General features: G+C 38.1%; 1 protein-coding gene across 2 annotated transcripts in view; it reads right to left on the minus strand.

The window, feature by feature from the left end:
• The window catches only part of CUBN (cubilin), a 307,275-nt gene that overhangs the window by 271,647 nt on the left and 16,615 nt on the right, over positions 1-19,013 (minus strand). For both annotated transcript variants that reach the window (XM_054522000.1, XM_024254068.2), the window contains 8 exons: positions 18,868-18,994; positions 17,425-17,587; positions 14,294-14,425; positions 13,010-13,105; positions 8,860-8,978; positions 7,726-7,912; positions 6,455-6,567; positions 3,367-3,601 (listed from right to left, as the gene is read on the minus strand). In XM_054522000.1, the coding sequence (XP_054377975.1) occupies positions 3,367-3,601; positions 6,455-6,567; positions 7,726-7,912; positions 8,860-8,978; positions 13,010-13,105; positions 14,294-14,425; positions 17,425-17,587; positions 18,868-18,994 (1,172 nt within the window). The remainder of the gene's footprint in view (positions 1-3,366; positions 3,602-6,454; positions 6,568-7,725; positions 7,913-8,859; positions 8,979-13,009; positions 13,106-14,293; positions 14,426-17,424; positions 17,588-18,867; positions 18,995-19,013) is intronic.

Below are 19,013 nucleotides of genomic sequence, written 5' to 3' on the forward strand. Positions count from 1 at the left end.
CACTGTTTACCAACTTGACTAAGTTAATATATGTAGAGGACTACATCTAACCATTGCAGAATATACATTCTTTCCTGTCCATATGATAAATGCACCAAAATAGACTTTAGTCTATAAAGTAAATCTCAACAAATTTTAAAGACTGAAATAATATACTGCATGATTAGTGACCACATCAGTAAATAAACAGTATAATTTTCATAAAACCTATAGTCACAGAGAATTCAAAATAAAAATGACAAAATACTTTCAGCTGAATGCTAATGAAAACATACATATTAAAACCTGTGGGATGCAAATAAAAGTTCTCCCAGGAAAATGCATTAGTTTTAGTGCATACATTAGAAATTCTAAAAAGTTCAAACCCATTTGTCAATGCTTCCAAATCAAGAAGCTAGGAAAAATTTTTAAAGTAACAGTACATTAAGTGCAAAATAACACAAGGGAAGAAAATGATAAAACCATGAGGAAAAATCAATGAAATAAAAATCAACAGAAAACATTAACGGAGCCAATAGTTGGAATTTTGAAAACATTAGTAAAACTAACAAACCCTTAGTAAGACTTATCAAGGTAAAAAAGATAACATAAATTATCAATATCAGGAATGAAAAGAGACGACATCACTACAGAGCCTACGAACACTAAAACATAGTAAGAAAATATTCTGAAAGTACAGATGGGTTTCTTGAGAAAAAAATTACCAAAACTGAAAAAAGAAGAAATGTAAAGTCTGAATAGATCTATATTAAATACATTGAATCATAATTTAAAGCCTTCTCACAAGGAAGCCTGCAGGCTCAACTAACTTTATGGTAAATTATTTCAAACATTTAAGAAATATTGTCAATCTTACACAAATCCTTCCAGAGAATATAAAAAGAGAGGACACTTTTCTATTAATTTTAAAAGATTGACATTACTGTAACTTGACAAAATTACAAAAGAATATCTCCCAAATATAGATATAAAAATCCTAAAAATATATATTAGCAAATAAAATCTAGCAATGTATAAAACGCATAACTTGCCATGAACAAATGGAAAATATTTGACGAATGCAAAGTTGATTCACCATTCAAAATCAATCAGTTTAACTCACTATATTTACAGAACAGAGGACAAAAAACATATGATCACCTCAATAGAGTCAGAAAAAGTATTTTATATGTTTCAACATTCATTCATGATTTTTTAAAATTCTTGGCAACTAGGAACAAAAGGCATGGTTTTTTTTAATTGTTTATAAATTCTGACACCTCTCCCATTTAGAAGTGGGCCTATGTCCCCTCCCCTTGAATTTGGGTCAGCTTGTGACTAATTTAACCCATTGAGTATGGCAGAAATAACACAATGACTTCCAAACATAGGCTGAAAATATCCCATGCAGCACCTGTCTGGTTCTGTTGTAATGCTTGCTCAGAGAGAAGCCAATTGCCACGAAAAAAGTTTCACTATTCTAAGACAAACTTTTTAGAGTAGCCACATGTAGGCACTCAGGTCCATAGCCTAGTTGAACTCTCATTGAAAGCCAGCATCAGTTGGTAGCCATTGGAGTAGGCCATCTTGGATATTCAGCCCAGTCCAGCCTTTAGACAGCTACAGTCCCAGCTGACACCTGCTTATAACTGCTGAATAGATTTCAAGTAGCAACTGTCATGTTAGGTTCTTTCCAAATTCCTGGCCCACAAAATCAGAAACAAAGTCAAATGATTAATGTTCTACAACACTGAATTGGTGGGAAATTTGTTATACAGCAATAGTAGTTGACATAGGAAAGAACGCTCTTCATCTGATAAAAGTTAACTATGAAAACTTACAGCTAACATCACATTCAACAATGAAATATTGAGCATTTCCCCATGCAGCTGGGGAAAAGACAAGGATTTCCTTTTTACCACTTTTATTCGGCTTGGTATTGAAGGTCCTAGCCAGGGCAATAAGTCAAGGAAAAGAAATAATAGTTACAAAGACTGGAAAGGAAGAGGAAAAATATCCTTCATTCACAGATGATGTAACTGTGTATGTTTAAAAAATCCAAAAGAATCTACAAAAAATAATTAGAGATGATGAATGAATTTAACAATGTATATAGAATCAAAATCAAATATTTTAAAAATACATATTTTTACATAACAAGTGAAAAATTAAATTTTAGAAAATTAATATTTCACTAAGCATAATATATCAAATATCTATAAATAAATCTAGCAAAGATATGGAATACTTAGACACTGAAAGCTATAAAACATTGCCAGGATAAATTAAAAGAGAACTAAATTTAAAAATAGTTTATGTTCATGCATTGGCAGGCTCAATATTTTTAAGAGGTCATTTCTTCCAAAGTTAATTATAGATCCAATGTAATTCCCATAAAATTCTTTGGGAAAACTGACAAGTTGATTCAAAAACTTATATGGAAATGCACAGTGTCCAACATCATTGAAAAGAACAGAGTTGAAATTACACTCTCAGATTTCAAGCTTCAGAAGTTAAGCCTAGGTAGCATCAGGATAGATAAAAACACCAGTAAAAAAGATGAGAAAATGCTGAAATTGATCTACAGATGTATTGATGAATGAATTGGGGGCTTGGTATAGTGATCTCTTTACTTTTTATTTGTTTAAAACTTTCATAGTAAAAACTTAAAAGAAAATAGAATAATCAAAACAAAATAATAACAAAAAGAAAAAATTATTGAGTGATCATTAAGATGAAGGAATACTACATGAAGGGGTGGACAATGTCCTCAATATTTCTGCAATAAACTACTAGCAGAGCTTATAAAAAGGCTGTTCAGTAATTTGATAAGGGACCAACTAAGACTCATGTTTTTTAATCCCTTCTATTTCATGCTAATTTTGTTGTCTTTAGACACAAAATAAATTCTAATTCATTCTAGATTGATTTGATTTTAAAGTAATTATGATTGGTCACAGTGGCTCATGCCTGTAATTCCAGCACTTTGGGAGGCCAAATTAGATGGATCACTTGAGCCCAGGAGTTTGAGACCAGCCTGGGAAACACAGAGAAACTCCGCCTCTACAAAAAGCACACAAAACATTAGCCTGGAGTGGTGGTGCACACCTGCAGTCCCAGCTACTCAGGAGGCTGAAGTGTGAGGATCACTTGAGCAGAGGAGGTCGAGGTTGCAGTGAGCCCTGATCAGGCCACTGCACTCCAGCCTGGGCAACAGAGGGAGACCTTGTCTCAAAATAAATAAATGAATAAAATAAAATAAATTATAAAAATATTATATATCTTCAGATCCCAAAACATCTCATGTATCCAAAAGTCTAACACTGATTAAGAAAACTTAATAACCTCAAAATTTTTGCATGTTTTTTTCTCCAGGTTCACACATACCTGGTTGCCGTGTTTCCCATCTTACTGTAAAGCCTCTCCCATTTCTTAAATGTTCAGAATAGAGATGAAAATAGAGAGCATTGTCACTGCTGAGGAGTTCATGAGGGAGGCTGGAGCCACAAAATCTTCCAAGTTGAAAAGCAGAGGAGGAATCTCCATCATACACCTGAAGAAACTCGTGTGGACAATTGTCCATGGATTCTAACCGGAAAAAAGTGAAAGTGATACGCAGGACCTAAAAACACAAAGGCCACATATATTATCTTTTACTTCCATGTTAATTTTAAAGTATTTCTCCCACTTCCTAGGCAGCATTCATACTGAGGCACTTTCAAGAGCTAGATCTATCATTCCCTAATTATCCACCAGTACATATGGCAATCTATATATTAAATAACTTGTGCTAAATATTGTTAAAAACAAACTCCAACTAATATCAAAATATATCAAAAAATCTTAATGTTAATAACATAGATTTACCCCAATTTCATTAAACTTGTCAAGTCCACCAGACCAAGGTATTTCAATCGTATAACTGACATTGTTTCCAAAGCAGTAAAATAAATTGGAGATTTGAAAATCTACCTGAATTAAGTTTAACTGGCTAATATTACCATTCACAAGAATGTACACCCTGATTCCCTGAATAACCTGTGGCCTGTATCAAACACACAGACATTCATCACTGCCCGCCAGGGATGTTGATTCCAGAGGGGCTAAGATTCTGATGCCAGCCCAGACCGACACGCTCAGGTGTGGGCGGAGTAGGCGGGATGTAGACAAGCAAGGCCTGGAAGGCTTCAGGGACTGGATATAATTAAAGGATGAGTAATACCAAGAGTAGAGAATGAGAGGAAGGTAACAGGAAAAATACTGAGCATACAAGTAGAAGAGAATAAACACAAAAATGTGTCCGAGTGGATTAGAATACAGACTTCAAATATAGTAATATAACTTACGAAATGTACTGACAACCTCATTTGAGATAAACAATCAAAAGAAGGCTGTCGAATTTAATTTTCATCAGAACGTAAAATCACAACAATATTCAGCTAGTGAAAAAGAATATAAGGAATTTTTGAAATTCTGTGCTAGGGTATTTTAAGATCAGTTACCTATTACTACATGACTTTCTTAAAACAGTTTAAATGAAACTCAAATGTTCATTAATTGAACTATCCTGATTTGTATATATTTTCTACCATATTATGTCCATTATGAGTGAGAAGATATAAAATCACAATAATCAAGAAAACAAACAAGATGAATTTTCTTACAAATTGGTCATAAAAGTATTACAAGTTTCTCACCTAAGAATTTTTTTTTCAAAAGAATGTTTTCAATGCAAGGAAACAGAATTCATGAAAATTAAATGGAAGGAAGGAAATTCACATAGCATACCCACTGGGAAATTTATTTTGGAGTTTATTTTAGTGTGAGGTTACCAGGTCGCAAATAGTCCTCCCTCCTCAAGGGAAAAAAAAATGTTTTTGACCCTTGTACAATGCCCTCTGTAATAGTTTGCTGGAAAAAGTTAATAGGGATTTCAAGGGAAAATTTTATCTCTTCAGACATACCACTTTATTTTTATGAATGCAGGAGGTGGTTGAGAAACAATATTTAGAAATGCCTGGGTAATTAATGTCGGGTATAAGAGCACTAAAAACCTTGGACTTGGATCTTAATTTGAAGAGCGTTCACGGAGCGGCTCAGAGTGACAGGCTGTGGAGGTGACCGGCCTGTGTCTGAGTCTCTGCATGCCACTTTGGAAGCACATGCACCCGGACACACTTCTCAATGGCACTAGGCTCTGTTTCCTCATGTGTAAAATGAAGATAATAATTTCTATCTTTCAGGGTTATGAGAGTTAAAAATGGAATGCTGTAATGTATATGAAGCACTTAGCATAGAACATGGCAGAGCAAAGACATTTGATAAGAAAACTATCTTAATATCAGTGGCCATTTTTGCATAATAATCAACATAATACTGAGCGACCATCTTCTAAAATACTGTCTCAGTAACAACATGATTTTACAAATTAACTAGTGGCTTGCAGTCAATCAACCAGTGTAGAGAATCATTCATACTGGAGAAAGCATGGACTTTGGAACCAGACAAACTTGACTTTTAAATTCAACTATTACAATTACAAGCTAAGAAGTGTTAACAAAAAATGTTTAGCTTCACCTACTTTTCATTATTTCATCTATAAAAGGAGGATCCTCTTATTTATTTATTTATTTATTTATTTATTTATTTATTTATTTATTTTTGAGACAGAGTCTTGCTCTGTCACCCAGGCTGGAGTGCAGTGGCACAATCTCAGCTCACTGGAACCTCTGCCTCCTGAGCTCAAGTGATTCTCCTGCCTCAGCATCCCGAGTAGCTGAGATTAAAGGCACCCATCACCATACCTGGCTAATTTTTGTCATTTTAGTAGAGCCAGATTTTCACCATGTTGGCCAGGCTGGTCTTGAATTCCTGACCTCAGGCGATCCGCCCGCCTCGGCCTCGTAAAGTACTAGGATCACAGGCGTGAGCCACCAGGCCTGGCCTTGTTACTTTTTTTTTTTTTTTTTTTTTGTGAGATGGAGTCTCACTCTGTTGGCCAGGCTGGAGTACAGTGGCACTATCTCCGCTCACTACAAACCCCGCATCCTGGATTCAAGCAATTCTCCTGCCTCAGCCTCCCAAGTAGCTGGGATTACGGGAATGTGCCACTACACCTGGCTAATTTTTTTTTTTTTTTTTTTTTTTTTTTAGTAGAGACAGGGTTTCGCCATATTAACCAGACTGGTCTGGAACTCCTGACCTTAGGTGATCCACCCACCTCAGCCTCTCAAAGTGCTGGGATTACAGGCAAGAGCCACTGCACCTGGCCCCTGTGACTTATTTCAAACAATTAATGTAAGGTTATAAAAGGGTAGGTATATGTCTAGCCAAAATAATGGCACTCCGTACTTAGTAAACACTCAATATATGATAGTTGAATTATCATTGCATGTATTTTATGTAATGTATACACATACTCCATATTTATATATACAAATATCATATGCATTTGGGCAACAGTTACTACATTTACCTTTCCAATTTCAGTTTTGATAACCCAGAAGCAGTTAACATCATGAACATAACCAACATCCGGGCTCCTGTAGCTGAAGCTTCCATTTATTCCTGAGAGGGACTCTCCACAGACTGCAAAGGAAAAGATGAACTGTGCTTTTCAGAGGTTTCTAAAAGGAAGAGGTTGGGCAACTGTAACCCTGCTGCTGACAAACTTAGAGAAAATTTGAGTAATGAAGGTTGGAGACAAAAGCCCTGCCATTCCCTCTCCTCTGTCCCCTTTTTCTGTCAACTTCCATGGAAATCCCACCTCTTGTTCAAAGCTCAGCTGATGCCTCATCACCTGCTCCATGAACTGCCATGTCTTATGTTTTCACTGATTCCCATTCTCTATGTCCCTGTGACACCCAATTTCACCCCACACAACGTAGTTCATATCTTTAACTCTTGTATCTGTTCTCCCATTGGGGTTGGTCTTGTCTCCTCAACTGCAAGGTGAGCAGTTCATAAGTGGAGACAGTATTTTATACTTTCTTATTTTTCCATAGGGCCTACTATTGTCCTAAACATATAACAACCTCTCAATAAGTGTTGATTCCAAATCAGGAGTTTAAGTGAGGGGCAGAAGAGTCAAAAGTGACTTTATGGAGGAAGCTGAGGGGGAAGTGCTCCTGAGGGACAGACACATCTGGATGAGAAACAAGGAAGACGTGTGAGGAGGTTTATCGGGAGAAACATTCCAAATAAATGAACACAGTGGAAAAAACTCATGGTGGCACACGGAGTCTGGTGATGAAAGAAAACTTGCTTGAGTGAAGGTATTTCTAGGGAACTAGTGAAAAAAACGTTAGATGGATCGAGTGAGACTTGGTTCTAGAAGATCATTGAAAAATAATCCCAGTCTCTATTTAACAGGCAACGGGAAGCCACTGTGTATCCTGGGAAGGGAGAGTGACTTGATTCAATGCAGTACTCTAAGGGAAATTAAGTGACTGCTCCTCAGAAAACTTCCATAAAAGACAATACCTTAGCATGTTTTATATTCAAAAAGGACATAGTGAAAATGGCAAATACTAATGTAATTATTCTTTGGAATAAAAATTCTTACGTGAGATTTATAAATATTTACCATGTGAATTTTGTACCATTTCTGCAAGGAAAGACTTAGTTCTCAGTATCTGAGCAACTGGACAAGAAAGTGGGTTCAGCAGAGGAATCTGCTGAGGGACTCACTAAAGGATGCTGCTGCTATGCTGTGAGCATCCGTGGCATAAGAAATGCTGACTGTACCTTGCTGGGGAACCTGACAGAGAGCTCCAGTCCAGAGACGTGTGCATTCACAACTGAAAGAATTAACGCCATCAACACAAGTTCCTCCATTCAAACAGGGGTGGCTCAAACACTCATTGATGTTTTCTGTACAGTTGACACCTGTCCAACCTGAGTCACACTTACAAAAATAACCAGAGACTGTGTCCTAAGGAAAAAAAAAACACATAATACCATAAAACAAATGGATGCACAATAAACTTTAATCAATCCAAATAATAGGAATGTAGTGCCATGGAGTATATATAAAAAATAAATAATAATTATATATAATTATTATATATAAAATAATATATAACTATTATATATTAAAAATAATAATTATATATGTAATAATTATATATGTATAATTATATAGACAATTGTAATATATACAATTATCTATATAATTATTATATTGATAATAATAATTTTTTTTTTGAGATGGAGTCTCGCTCTGTCGCCCAGGCTGGAGTGCAGTGGTGCGATCTCAGCTCACTGCAACCTCCGCCTCCCGGGTTCAAGTAATTCTCCTGTCTCAGCCTCCTGAGTAGCTGGGATTACAGGCACGTGCCACCACGCCTGGCTAACTTTTTTTTAGTAGAGACAGGGTTTCACCATGTTGGTCAGGCTGGTCTCAAACTCCTGGCTCGTGATGCACCGGCTTCAGCCTCCCAAAGTGCTGGGATTACAGGCGTGAGCCACCATGCCCGGCCTACTGATAAATTTAACAGGTGCTACAAATATATATATATATATATGTGTGTATATATATGTATATATGTATATATATGTATATATAAGTATTTTCTAGTGGTCTAGCTTGTTATTAATAAGTTTAAATGTAATTGTTAAGTATAAGTCAGATTTATTTAGATCAAACTGCAGACATAGTTTAGTACTTCGTAAACCACTGAGACAAAAAATTAACTCAGTGTTTTTTCCTGAGAACTAAAATCATTATTTATCTTTTATCTGAGAGTTCTCAACAGTTCCTTATCTGAAACTTGACTCATTATCTTAACATTCCTGAATCCTATAATGATACATTTTATAGGTGTGAAACTAAAATTATTCTCAGGTACTCTCTGTCCACAGGAAGAACAAAGGACTCACGATGCATTGTCCATTTAGACAAGGGTGACTTAGGCAAATATTACTGAGCTGCACGCATCCATTTGGCCCATAACCATTTCCAGTATAACCCGGGAGACACGTGCAGAGAGGTAAGGAACCTGTTCAGAAATAAAAAAAAAAATGTGTAAATACAGGTCTGCTCCTCTGTTCAGATGCAGTATCTAAACTCAGAATCTGCTGTCTAGACAAGGATCCACCAACATCCAGTCTGCGTATTTTGATGGGCAGACAAAACAAGGTATGAGGAGAAAATATTAGAATCTTTATTTTTGTATTTCTTATCTTAAAATAAGAAAGCCATTAAATGCCTTCCATACATTATTGACGTACTGGGTTGACATGGGTGCTGTCAGCCCATATGTCAGATGGTCGGTCCTGAGCTATGCACAAAGGTGAGCTGCATCTGCGGAAGACAGACATTCCTCATCATGGAGGAGTTAACGCAGAAAAGGAGATTCTTAGGATGAAACTATCTGTTGCAAGCACTGGACTTTGACTGATTTAATCCTCTCAAGAGCTCAATAGAGGGCCGGGCACGGTGGCTCACGCCTGTAATCCCAGCAGTTTGGGAGGCTGAGGCAGGCAGATCACTTGAGTTCAGGAGTTCGAGACCAGCCTGGCCAATATGGAGAAACCCCATCTCTACTAAAAATACAAAAATTAGCCGGGCATGGTGGCGCACGCCTGTAACCCCAGCTACTTGGGAGGGTGAGGCAGGAGAATCACTTAAACCCAGGAGGCAGAGGTTGTAGTGAGCTGAGATAGTGCCACTGCATTCCAGCCTGGGTGACAGAGTGAGACTCCATTTCCAAAAAAAAATTTTTTAATAATAATAAAGAGCCCTATGGAATCTGTAATCCCTGTACTTTGGGAGGCCGAGGCAGGCAGATCACCTGAGGTGAGGAGTTTGAGACCAGCCTGGCCAACGTGGTTAAGCCCTGTCTCTACTAAAAATACAAAACAATTAGTGGGGCATGGTGGCCTGTAGTCCAGGCTAATCAGGAGGCTGAGGCAGGAGAATCGCTTGAACCCAGGAGGTGGAGGTTGCAGTGAGCCAAGATCCTGCCATTGCACTCCAGCCTGGGCAACAGAGCAAAACTCCATCTCAAAAAAAAAAAAAAAAAAAAAGCCCTATATAGGTACTCTTTTATAATCCCCATTTTACAGATGAAGCCAGAGCACAGACAGCCTGTCCTGGCCAAGGATACAAACACACAGCTAGAATGAGGAGGAGCCCAGAGAGCAAGCAGCCCCCTCATGTGTAGGGTGCGTACAGCACATCTGTACAGGAGTGTAGCTTACACAGGCAGGCCACATGTCCCCAGTTATTTGGATGTGCAGATTGCATGCTGCCAGTTTTAAACAGGCTAAATAGCCATCACAGAATGAACTTAAGTCTCTAAAAGATGTTTGCAATAAAACCACAGATTGAAGATAATACAGTAACATAAGTATATGGGGACATCAACAAAACACTAGCACGAAAACTTCTCCTACACTTCTGATAAGCTCCTCATCACCATGGTACAAGGTTAAAACAATGGCAATCGAACTGGGTTGGGAAGGAACTTGGTCAAAAGGAATCTGAAATCATTGAGTCTATTTAAAACATGAATTAACATCCATGATTAATTATGATGTACATGAGGTAATAGCTAATAATAGTATTAGAGCATCCAGTGTCTTGACAGTTTTCTTACGCAATGTTAAGTAAAAAACACTCATCATAGACATTACAAAAGTTTACTAAATTTAATATCCAGAGACTTTTCCAGATTTCTCACTTAATAGCAAAAAGCCACATCTCATTGCAGAAATATATGTTCTTTCTACTACTGCACAATGATTGAAATAAACAAGGAAATCAATGTGGCAGTTAACTACATTCCTCCATCAGCAAGAACTGTTTAAGATGGATAGAAAAACCCTGCTGAATAATTTTAAAAATAGAACAAATTATACAGTGTGACAGATTTACAGTAGAATTGAATGACAATAAGTTTTTTTTTTTTTTGAGACGGAGTCTTGCTCTGTCGCCCAGGCTGGAGTGCAGTGGCGTGATCTCAGCTCACTGTAAGCTCCGCCTCCCGGGTTCACGCCATTCTCCTGCCTCAGCCTCCCCAGTAGCTGGGACTACAGGTGCCCGCCACCACACCCGGCTAATTTTTTGTATTTTTAGTACAGACGAGGTTTCACCGTGTTGGCCAGGATGGTCTCCATCTCCTGACCTCATGATCCACTCGCCTCGGCCTCCCAAAGTGCTGGGATTACGGGCATGAGCCACCGCGCCTGGCCACAATATAAGTTTTGTTATATTCTCAGCTTATATTACTTGCAAGATTCCATTTCAATATTAAAAAACACAAATGTTTCTTTTAAATAAATAATTGCCTAGAAATGCATTTTTATAGTTAATTACTTCTTTTAAAAATATTTATAGGGAAAAATGGAGTAAGTAAGCTCTAAAACTGTTGCAGCTCTGCATAGCAATGTTTTAGGATTCCCAGGGTAAGCTTACAGGTTGTAGTAAAGAAGGGCAGCCTAAAAGTACATAAAATGTTATTAATACTTCATGTCATCAACATTATGACTGTCTTCCATATTAAAAAAGAGTTATTTTTGTAATAATATTTGTTACAAGCACTTTACATATAAGGACTCATTTAATCATCTGAAGCACCCTGAGGTAGGTGATATTATTATCCTCATTTTACAGATGAAGAACTAAAGCATAGAGATTAAGTGTCTTGACTGAGGACAAGCGGCTAAAATATGGTGGAGCCCAGGGAAAAATGCAAGCAGTCTTTATCTAGAAATCATGCTCCTAACCACTTTGGTATGTTGATAATCATTTCATAAGCATTTAGTCACAAGTATATATGTGTGTGTGTGTGTGTGTGTGTTTACATACACATATATGTTCTTCTTTATATATGCAAGTATATGACAAATTAATAAAAAATAAAGGTGGTATCTTGAAATAGCAAGAGATATGATTATTCAAGAAATGGAATTGGGTCCACTTATTTGAGCAAAAATACCAAGCCAGATCTCTATTCGATGCTACAGATAAAAAATACATTCTAAAAATATAAAATATCTTACCATAAAAAAAGAAACCATAAAAGTATAAAAGAACATGTACTTGACAATTTTTAGAGTTCAGTAAAGAAAGCCTTCCTAAACATCACTGTGAAGGGAGAAATAATAAGAGAAAAGATTTATCTTTTTGACTACATAAAAATTCTAAACTTCTGAATAGCACTACCACTACATGATTAAAACAAAAACAACATGCCAGGAAAAACACTTATAAAACATAAGACAGATAATGAGATAATGTCCTTAGTGCATAAAGAAATTTTACCAATCAGTAAGAAAGAAAGAGAGCAAAGGGGATGAACAAGTAGAAAAATGCCCAGTGAAAATATGGAAAGTATTAATTATTAGTAATCAAAAAGTATAAATGAAAATAATGGAAAAACTAATTTTGCCTATAAAACTGACCAAGACAAAAAATAATAATAATATCTATTATTGTCAAAGATGGAGTAAATATGTATTCTTATACACTGTCGATGAATACATACATGGATACAACCTCTCTTGGAGAAAGTTTAGCAGTAGGTATTTTGTTAAATTACAGGGTTAAACCCTTTTATGCAGCATTGCAAACACTGTTGGTTGTCACCCTAGATCTATTTTCTACTTCCTTCGTTCTGAACTCCTTATTTCAGCTGGACTTAGGATGCCTGAAATATAGACTGTACTTCCCAACCTCCCTTTGCAGCCAGACTCAGTTCTAAGCAACGGCCTAGAAATGTAAGACTCCTTTAAAAGAAGGTGGCATTGCCTTCTTCCTCCTTTTCTCCTGCCTTCTTGTTGGAATACAGTCATTAATTAGCTGGCTTAATTACCTTGTCTCCTAAATCAGAGCAGACCATTAAAAAGCATAGTTTATTACATTTTTAAGAAAGCCAAATGTGTAGTTGTATGACATGGATTAATTTTAGGTTTGAAGGTCAAAATAACAATTTTTGAGAACAGAGGATTTTGTGTGTAAGATGCTGAATTGGTTTAGAAGGTCATATTACAGTACCCAAAGCCAAAGAGAGAGATGAGTCATTACCTAGAGTTGAGGAGCATGAGGCATCTGGGTGGCAGCCTCCATTACTGACTGAGCAGATGTCTATGAGTGTGCACACTCTTCCATCACCCTGGTACCCTGATGAGAACAAGAGCCAGGGCATAAGAAACAATGTCAAGAAGATGGGAGGACAATGCCTGTCTGGGATTCAAATATCATGAAACAGACCAATCAGGGATCCTCTATCATCAAAACAAAAAATGTAAGTATAAAATGTCATCAACAAATGAAATTTCATAAAAAAGAAAAATAACAAGAATTAGTAACCTGATTTCATAAACAATGTTCTGGGTTGTTTCTAATGAAAAAAATATGTATAAAACTACTGGTAGACTTAGAAAGTGCTGACACTAAGAAAGTTAATATTTTTACATTACAGTGACTCTGATGTTCTTAGAGGTCAATTATTATAGAAGCCCAAAGTACTGTAGTTCCATGTTATTAAAACATACAAGGTTTCAGTTTATCCCTTAGTACTCCCTGAACTTCTTGGGTAGTAATTTAATTTAGATTAGAGAATAGCAGAAAAGACTTCTTTCCAGAAAAGGAGGGAAACCAACAATTACGATATATGCCTACTGTGATGCCTGTGGTTTAGTAAACTTGGTATATGCAAAACAACTCAGGAGTGCACGACATTAATAAATTATTCGTGAGGGCAACGGAACAGTAAGTCTGTGATCCACTCAGAAAACTTTTCAAATTCTGCATTATCTCTGTAGCTATTTGACAGTTTGTAAAGCTTGTTGTTTTCTACTGATATTCAAAATGTTTTTTCTTTCTTATCATAGAGTTGTACTAATGTGTCCTGAATTCACAAGATAAGCAAAACTTTCTGTACTATTTTCTCTCCTAAGACAGAAATCGTATTTTATTTTTTATTTTTTTAAGACAGAGTCTCACTCTGTTGCCCAGGCTGGAGTGCAATGGTGCGATCTCAGCTCACTGCAACCTCCGCTTCCCAGGTTCAAGCGATTCTCGTGCCTCAGCCTCCTGAGTAGCTAGGATTACAAGCATGCACCATCATGGCCAGCTAATTTTTGTATTTTTAGTAGAGACAGGGTTTCACCATGTTGGCCAGGCTGGTCTCGAACTCCTGACCTCATGTGATCTGTCCACCTCAGCCTCCCGAAGTGCTGGGATTACAGGCGTGAGCAACCACGCTCAGCCAGAAATCATATTTTAAATGGAGCACTAGATTCCGTATTCATATGTCTGTGTTCCCTGTACTGGGGTCAGGAGGTTGACATTGAACTGAGGCAGCACCTGGTGGACAGGCCTGGCAGTGGGAAGACCCAGGTGTATTCACACACTCAACAGGTGGAGCCACAGAACAGCCGCCATTATTTATCTCACATTCATTGATATCTTCGCAAACATATCCATTGCCTTGCCAGCCTAGAAAAACAAGAGGATTTAAAAGTTTAGCTCTATAGACAAGTCAACAAGGAAGAAATACAAGAGTCAAAACATATAAAAACCTTCTCCACCTAAGGAACTATAAAATAAAAAATGAGATATGCTTATCAGATTGGCAAAAGTTGTTTTGAATTCTTAAAATCAAATTCTGACAACAAAGTGGGCAAATGGGCTCCTCTTATATGCTGATAGTTAGACATTAAATTGATATAACCTATTTGGAAAGAGCTCTGGCAGTATTCACTAAAATTTTTAAAATACATAGACTTTTACTACCAATTGCACTTATTAAAACTCAGCCTATTGTGATAAAACTACCAGTATACTAAGATGGTAGTATACTGGTATAAGTAGGTAAGAGGATGTCTACTGCAGCACTGTTTAATAGGGAAAAACCCCTCAATTATCAATAGAAGCATAGCTGAACACCTTATGACTCATCTTTGTGACCGAATACTAAAAACACTTTTTAATATCATGTGTACACCTGTGTACCTACAGTTGCATACACACACATTGAAAGAATTTTTGTATATACATTAATTAAAATACTAAATGTGGCTGGGCAAGGTGGCTCATACCTGTAATCCCAGCACTTTGGGAGGCCGAGGTGGGCAGATCACCTGAGGCCAGGAGTTCAAGACCAGCCTGGCCAACATGGTGAAACACCATCTGTACTAAAAATAAAAAAATCAGCCGGATGTGGTGGTTCACACCTATAGTCCCAGCTACTTGGGAGGCTGAGGCAGGAGAATCCCTCAAACCCGGGAGGTGGAGGAAGCAGTGAGCCAAGATTGCACCACTGCACGCCAGCCTGGGCAACAGAGCAAGACTTTGTCTCAAAAACAAAAACAAAAACAAACTAACTGTTAAAATCATATGGAAGATTGGGCTCATACTCCTAATTTTGGGAAAGAATTTTTTAAACTCTTGCATATGTGCTTGTATGAATGAAGAATAAGGTAGAAGAGGAAAGAGAACATGACTAACGGTATCATTAGGAAGATGAGATTTAATAATTTTACTTTAGTGGTTCCCATTTTATTCAATGGTTGTAGATTTATAATTCAAATTGCTAAAATTACTAGAATCCTTAAAAACCTTTAAAGACTTAAAAATATTTATATTCTTTGATTTAAGTAGAATCCTCTTCTAAGACTCTACCTAAGAAAAATATCATATTTGTGCATGGCAAAATGTGTACATGAAAAAAAGTTGGAAGAAAAAAATGCCCAAATGTTCATCATGGCCCTCTGTGTGATAAGATCAAAGGTATTTTTTTCTATTTTTTCCGTATTTTTGTAGTGATATTTTATAAGCAGCATATATTGCTTTGCTGCTTATAAAATATAATATTATATATTTCAGGAAAAATAGGGTGGTAAACAAGAAAACAAAAAAAATTGTTTCTCTTTTTCCTCTCCAACAATAAAAAGAAGAATGTAAAAACACATTGCGAATCCTCTAATTTAAACAACTTATTTTTCTGATTTATAGTTTTTAAAGATGGTCCATGATAAATTACCTTCAAAATGTGATTGCTTGCAAATTGTGTTTGCCCCTGAGAACTAAGACGGAAAAAGTCTTTACAGGTTTTTTTTTTCCATTTCTTTCCAGTTTTACAAGATCTAAATATATACACGCAGAAAACCGCTAAACCAAAAATCACTACATGGGGCAATAGGTGTGTGGGCTATCTTGGCAAGAAGAAACTTGCCAAGAAACTTGGGTTTCAATTCTGGCTATCTGTAAAGCTATGCGATCTTGGGCCAGTAATTCAACCTCTTCAAGCTCAAGTTCTCATATTGTAAAATGTGAGTAATACTTATTCTTACCATGTCTTGGTTTGGTTGTAGTTAAAAGAATTAAAAATTGCTTATACAGTGCCTTAATAACACTTTTATTAAAAATAAAAACCAGGCTGTGCGTGGTGGCTCACACCTGTAATCCCAGCACTTTTGGAGGCCAAGGCGGGCAGATCACTTGAGGCCAGGAGTTTGAGACCAGCCTGGCCAACATGGCAAACCCTGTCTCTACTAAAAACACAAAAATTAGCTGGGTGTGGTGGTGTGTGCCCGTAATCCCAGCTACTCAGGAGGGTGAGGCAGGAGAATCTCTTGAACCCAGGAGGTGGAGGTTGCAGTGAGCTGAGATCATGCCACTGTACTCCAGCCTGAACGACAGGGAGAGACTCTGTCTCAAAACAACAACAACAACAACAACACAAAATCAGCTACTATTATTACATTATCTTTGCGGCTCCATTTCTAAGAATACCCCTGGAGCACAGATGAACCTGAGGTCTGGCTAATTGCCTACCAATGCACCCAACACAGTGCTTTGCTCATAGCAGGCATCCTACCAAAAAAAAAAAAAAAATGTGTGGAATGTATGATGACTATCTCATAAAACAAAAGATGCCCTCGGATTCAAACCCAGGCAGTCTTTGACTCATGGAGCCCATGTTTTCCTTGACTCAACATATGGCATCCCTTGAGATTCAGTCACTGAGGGGCTGTAATGGAGCTGGATATCTGTTCATGTCAAGGCCGCAAGATACTCTAATGACACACCCAGGCAAGAGCTACTAGACTGTGGTGGAGATGCAAAGAGGTCAAATAATTTCCCCACGTGTACAAACATCTGGTTAGTATGAAAGGTGGGACTAGAGTATCTCTTCTGATCTCAAATCTGGTCAGTTGGTGGTCACTGCAATGCAGTGTCTAACTTACAAATTCTATGGCTAACCTTGCCCCAAAGTCTGACTCTAGCACAGTTTTGGACAAGCCTCCCCCTTTTGACGTGGAATTGTGATAGCAGTGAGATCGTCGAGCAGAAGCTAGTGAACCAGGACACAAAATTGGACTTGAACATCTCCTAAGAATGGTCTTCTTACTCATCAATAGTGAAAGAAAATTGGTTCTGGCACCTCGCCAACTCGGCATGCAGAGCCCTGGCACGTGGCCCTGAGAATGTACCTGTTGGACAGGCCCCACAGTAGAAAGAGCCTGGAGTGTTGAAACACTGCACAAGTGTGGAGCAAGGCCCAGGCTGCAAGCTGCACTCGTCTCTATCCAGCGTGCAGGCAGGGCTGTTCGGTGAAGACATCCACCCAGCATCACAGATGCAGCTGTACTTGGGCTGGCAGGATGACAACAGCGTGAATAAAGACAATCATGAAAATCAGCAAGAAAAGCCTTTGAATGTTTCATCAAGCCCCAAACTGTTTATCCTCTAACGTTCATTTCCATAAGGCCATCCGCTGGCTTCTCTTTTTCTTCCCATATGATTAAGCATTTAGACCGGACCATGCAAAAAGGGAAACATCTTTATTTCAGAGTAAAAGCAAGCTATAATTTCTCCCGAAGATGCTAGGGAAAGAGTAACAACAATCAAGAACTGTAAGTCAATATAATTAAAGTCTATCAACTCAGCCTGCTATGTTTTTAGAGGGAAAAACACCCATGTAGGCACAGACCTTGGAAAACCAATTCTGTTTGTTTTTCTTTGGAAAGTTCTTCCTCCTACCCACCTCCTCAACCCTTCCATCCCCATCATTGGACGGGAACTATTTTCCATCCCATGGGTAGAAAAAATACAACTAAAAATAAAGAATTAAAGTTCTCATGAAGAGCCCAGTCAGCCAAGACTGGACAACCTTGAGGGTCAGGAGTCAAAGTCATCAGGACCCAGGGCATGGAGGGGCATTCTGGGGAGTGGGCTCTTAGAGTCTGCAGCAGTTCCAGAGACTCAGGCCAGGAAAAGTCAGACTCCTTGAAACCACATGTTGCCAACAAGACTGGTCCTTTTATAGTCCTGTGTTTTGTCACTGTTCAAATAAAACTTACAAGGCCAAGAGAAGGTCTTATCTCAGAGAGAGTCATGACGGGATAATAAAAATGGTCCTATTTCGGCCAGGCATGGTGGCTCATGCCTGTAATCGCAGCACTTTGGGGGGCTGAGGTGGGTGGATCACCTGAGGTCAGGAGATCGAGACCATCCTGGCCAACATGGCAAAACCCCGTCTCTACTAAAAATACCAAAATTAGCCAGGCATGTTGGCATGCTCCTGTAATCCCAGCTACTCAGGAGGCTGAGTCACAAGAATTGCTTGAACCCAGGAGGTGTTGTGAGTTGCAGTGAGCTGAGATCGTGCCACTGCACTCCAGCCTGGGCGACAGAATGACACTCCGTCTCAAAAAAAAAAAAAAAAGATCCTATTTTACATAATGACATCTTAATCTCTGGGTCCTACTTCCTGCATATTTCATCTCCCCTCCTTGCCTACATCCCACTTACAGACAGGAAGTGACTTCACCTCTGCAAGCTCTAGGCAGTGCTTGTATACAGTGGGCATAGGAGGAGGAGGAGCTACTAACCATGGCTCTCTGCAAGGAGGCACATTTGGGGAAGGGACCCACCTCTCCAGCTTGCTCTCGGACTAAATCCTCACAGATGCCATGGACACAGCGTGCCACAGAACCCCCTTCACAGTCATCATATTTGGATGCACACTGGGGTCCGTATGTCTCAGGTGGGCAGTGACAACTGTTGGTTACAAAAGAGC

The sequence above is a fragment of the Pongo abelii genome, chromosome 8 (genome assembly GCF_028885655.2).
Source record: "Pongo abelii isolate AG06213 chromosome 8, NHGRI_mPonAbe1-v2.0_pri, whole genome shotgun sequence".
Classification (NCBI taxonomy): Eukaryota; Metazoa; Chordata; class Mammalia; order Primates; family Hominidae; genus Pongo; species Pongo abelii.